General features: G+C 27.0%; 1 protein-coding gene across 2 annotated transcripts; it reads right to left on the bottom strand.

The window, feature by feature from the left end:
* Positions 1 to 531: 531 nt before the first annotated feature.
* On the bottom strand, positions 532 to 1,757 carry LOC122723500 (transcription factor MYB59-like). 2 transcript variants are annotated; one of them, XM_043955782.1, is made up of 3 exons: positions 1,580 to 1,757; positions 1,346 to 1,475; positions 532 to 1,262 (listed from the first exon to the last, which is right to left on the bottom strand). In XM_043955782.1, exons 1-3 carry the CDS (start codon positions 1,698 to 1,700, stop codon positions 800 to 802), a joined length of 714 nt encoding a protein of 237 aa, XP_043811717.1. In that variant the 5' UTR covers positions 1,701 to 1,757; the 3' UTR covers positions 532 to 799. The 2 variants fall into 2 exon arrangements, with proteins under 2 accessions (XP_043811717.1, XP_043811718.1); XM_043955783.1 differs by having other exon boundaries at positions 1,551 to 1,755.
* Positions 1,758 to 4,171: the final 2,414 nt, after the last annotated feature.

The following is a 4,171-nucleotide window of genomic DNA, read 5'->3' on the forward strand; positions in this document are numbered from 1 at the left end:
TTAAAATTATTTAGTTTTAAATTAATACTTACTATAATTATAAATAAATTGAACAGTTTATGATTATATTACATTGGATAAAATTTCAGTTTGTCTAAATTCGTTTGCTAACGAATTAAATTTAAATTTATTGATGTTTAATTCGAGCTCAAAATTAGTAAAATTTGAGTTTTACTTGAATTCAAAAAACTTTTAACAAATCAAATTCGAGTCCTTCAAAATTAGTCTCGACTTAGTTCAGTTCGATTCATTTATATCTGCATTCTCCTATACGTGGTTCAAGTTCTCTTCTAGATAATTGTGTGGGAGACTACTGGTTTTGGCTTGATAACTATGCGGGATACTACTAGTTTTGAGTGAAATGCTAACTAGTTGGAAATTAATTGCATTAGGTTTTAATGATTTAGTTTCCAAAGAGCCTTATCACAAAAGAAGCATAATTGGTAATAGAAGGAAAATTATGATTTTGTTTGAACAAATTCATTGGCATTCGGTGAATTATGTGTCCCATGGATTTATGCACATATTAAAGGATCAAAAGATTTTTGGATTTTAATGTTACACCAGCTTCATTCCAACACTGAAAAACTTAAAAGGTTATATTACACATATCATGGAACATAACTTTAACGTTGTCTCTTCCTCTCTGAAAAGTGAAAACACACAAAACACAGAGACATAGCTTTATCATAAGATGATTACACATCAGAAAGCTTAGAGAAAACACATACTATACAAGTTAGAGCTTCCTCAGAGAAACATGGCGTCTATGAAGAAACATAAATAAAGAATTGTCTGATTAGCCTGTTAAAAACATTGTCCCACACTCGTAAGGAAGAAGCATCTTGTTTTCATCTTCATCCATTTTCCACAGTGTGTCTGAACAAAATTCCCATGATGGATTAGAAGCAGTTGAAAGACAAGAAAAATTGCAACCCTCTTCACTAAATCCATCAATACTGCTCTCAATATCTTTCCATATATCATCCAATGAGTATCCTTTTTCACATCCTTGCACTGCCTCACTTGTTTTTCCTCCTGATGGTGATGATTCAAGCCCACCTGTATCGTAAAAGCTTGCTAATTCTCCAGTTTCCGGGAAAGTTGATGAGTTCACTGTCGTAATATTTGACGTTGAAGAACTGTTGGAAGAAGACAGAGCCCTCTTCCTCTCTTGTGCTTTCTTCCTCATATGAGTCCTCCAATAGTTTTTTATCTCATTATCTGTCCTCCCCGGCAATTTCCGAGCAATTCTCGACCACCTGGAAATGATCATATTCCATCAGATATACAAACTGAAGAAAATTTTCCTGGAAAATTATAAAGTACGATAAATTTCTCCAACCTATTTCCCCATTTGGCATGAAGTTCCAACACGAGTCTCTCTTCTTGGGGTGTCATCTTTCCTCTTTTGAGTCCAGGGTGCAGATAATTGACCCACCGCAGCCGGCAGCTCTTTCCGGTTCTGTTCAGGCCTGAAAACAAAATGAAACCAGCCGGTGGTTAAAGGTAGCTTCTTTACAAAACCCACCATCCCAAGACAAGCATACCTATGATTTGTCTCCCGCCACCTTCAAACCTGAAACTTTGGCGATGGAATCCCATCGCCGATCGCCGAACAAATGCACAAAGTTGATCAGAAGAAGGTCCTCCTGTTCAGTCCATGGACCTTTTCGGAATTCTTCTTGCACCATTTTCATTTTTTTTTCCACCTCCTTTGGCTTGTCTCCGCAGCTTTTTCTTCGAAAGAAAGAAACTTTCTGTTGTGGTTGTACATGTAAGAGTTTGTTAAGTATTTATATCAGTAAGTATCCATTATCGATAAACAATTTTTTAATGGAAAATTACTATTTAGTGCGTTATGGTATAAATTAATTTATTAATTATTTTTTTAATTTTAAAAAATATATTAAAATATCTATTAATTTTAAAATACTTATTAATTAATCATTTCATTAAAATTAAATATTTAATAATTAAAATTAATAAAAAAATTTAATTAATAAATTTATTAAAATTTTATAAATATTTTAATATATTTTTTTAAAATTGAGTCATGAATTAATAAATTTTTTACTGATTGAAATTAAATAATAAATTTAATTTTGAATAATATTTTTGATATTTTAAAATTAGCCATTCTTGCGTCTTCTTCTCTGTATGGTGGACGCATGCTCGGCTTGTGATAAGATACCGAATTCTGATGATGTCACCCCATTATAAGGGAAATAACCAAAGTAAGAGATCGATCTATTGACGTAACTTTCATATAATATCTGTTTCTAATGTAGTAATTTTTTTAATTAATCCTGAAAGATAGTAGTTAATTTGGTTATTTTCTGACAATATTATATCAGATTTAGTATTCCAAATCAACAGAATTATGATTAGGGACAACAGTGGGTTGATTCAATTTAAAATCGAATCGAATTGAGTAAATTAAAATTAAAATTTTAATATTTATAAAAATTAAATCGAATTAATTTTAATTAAAAATTGAATTAAATTAATCTGATTCAATTTATTCAATTCGATTTGATCAATTTAAATTTTTAATAAATTTTTTATTTTTTATACTTTATTTATAATATTTTAAAATTTAATTAAAATATTTTAATATTAATATGATTTAATCTCTCTATATTACTGAAAATAATATAATATTATTATTGATTGGTTCGATTTGATTTTTTTAATTTTTTCTTATCAAAACTGAATCGAACTGAAATAATTGAAAATTTTAAAATTAAAAACTGAATCAAATCGAAATAAATAAAAAAATCAAACTGAATTTTTAAATTAATTCAATTCGATCGATTTTTTTTATTTAACCTAAATTTTGTTAGTCTCTAATTAGAATATAGTAATATAATTAATAATTTTATATTTTATAAAAATTAATAATTTAATAAACTACCAGTGAAATATTTATGGAAAATTTAAAATCAATAAAAAAATTTTAATATTCTATTAAATTTGAATAAAGTTAACTGAAGAAAAATACGTACAACTTTGATAAAAGATATATCATTTATATTCTAAATGTTCATGGCATTCCATACTACTGTAATATGAGAGATAAATTTTTTTATAAAAATGGTCAGAAAAATAAGGAAAAAGATTTGTTTTACTCTGTTTTTAATAAAATTTATATTTTATTGGTTTTATTAAATTGATGGGTTTTGTTTTATACTCAAAATTTTATTGATTATGACTTTATTGTGAAAAATTCTGAGAGTATATTTTAATGTGGTATTTCTGGTTTCTCAAAAGATAATGGCACACCGGTAATTGTTGAATCTTTAGCTCTCCATCACTATTTGCTCGTTGCGATGAAATTTTTACTTTTTAATGGTTGTATTTTTATGGATTGTTAGTAGGTAGTTCAAGTTTTTCAGTCTATATATTTAGACATTTTTTAATTAAATTTGATTTTAAATGATTATAAATCTTTGTTAGACTCTAGAATTGATATTTATGTTAAATGGATTTATCGTCATTTTACTCTATCGGTTTATACTTTATTTAGAGAATCTATTAGGTATGATCATTTTCCTATCTGAAATGATATCTCTCTTTATTTAATAAAATTTTATTAATATAATCAGTAGTTTTATTTAAAAAAATTTTATATTTGTTTTTTTATAATAATTTTATATTTTTGGTATGGATTTATTGAAGTCAAGTAATTTTATAAATATAACTTTGAAAATAAAGGGTATATATCTAAAAAAATTAATGGGATAAAAGGGAATAATTTGAAGGAAGAGAGTAGATGTGGTTCCACTTATATTGACTTCAGTAATTAAAGGCCATGGATGAAGGTAACTAACTAAAAGCCAAAGAAAAAAAAGGACAAAACTTGTAAAGCATAGGGAATAAACTGTGCCTGCAACTATTTAATAGTAAGAAAAACTCAAGGTGGAATCAGATATTATCTTTTATTTATTTATTTATTATTTTGAAAGAAGGAAGAGAAAACACTTGGAACTTTGGATGGCTACCACAAGTTGGTGTTTGCAAATTGCACTGCTCTCTTAGCCGCCTTCATTATGCTTATCTTCAGCTAATTCTACCTTCCATATTCACATATCTTCATATAAATTCAGAATTTAATTTTAAATAAGCAAATTCTTTATTTAAATTTAAATATATAAGTAAATAATTATAT

The sequence above is a fragment of the Manihot esculenta genome, chromosome 4 (assembly GCF_001659605.2).
Source record: "Manihot esculenta cultivar AM560-2 chromosome 4, M.esculenta_v8, whole genome shotgun sequence".
Classification (NCBI taxonomy): domain Eukaryota; kingdom Viridiplantae; phylum Streptophyta; class Magnoliopsida; order Malpighiales; family Euphorbiaceae; genus Manihot; species Manihot esculenta.

Coding starts and splice junctions, on each gene's coding strand:
- LOC122723500 (XM_043955782.1), bottom strand. CDS start 1,700: ATGAAAATGGTGCAAGAAGAATTCCGAAAAGGTCCATGGACTGAACAG. Junction 1,476..1,579: donor TTCCATCGCCAAAGTTTCAG/GTTTGAAGGTGG, acceptor TTTTGTTTTCAG/GCCTGAACAGAACCGGAAAG. Junction 1,263..1,345: donor CATGCCAAATGGGGAAATAG/GTTGGAGAAATT, acceptor GATCATTTCCAG/GTGGTCGAGAATTGCTCGGA.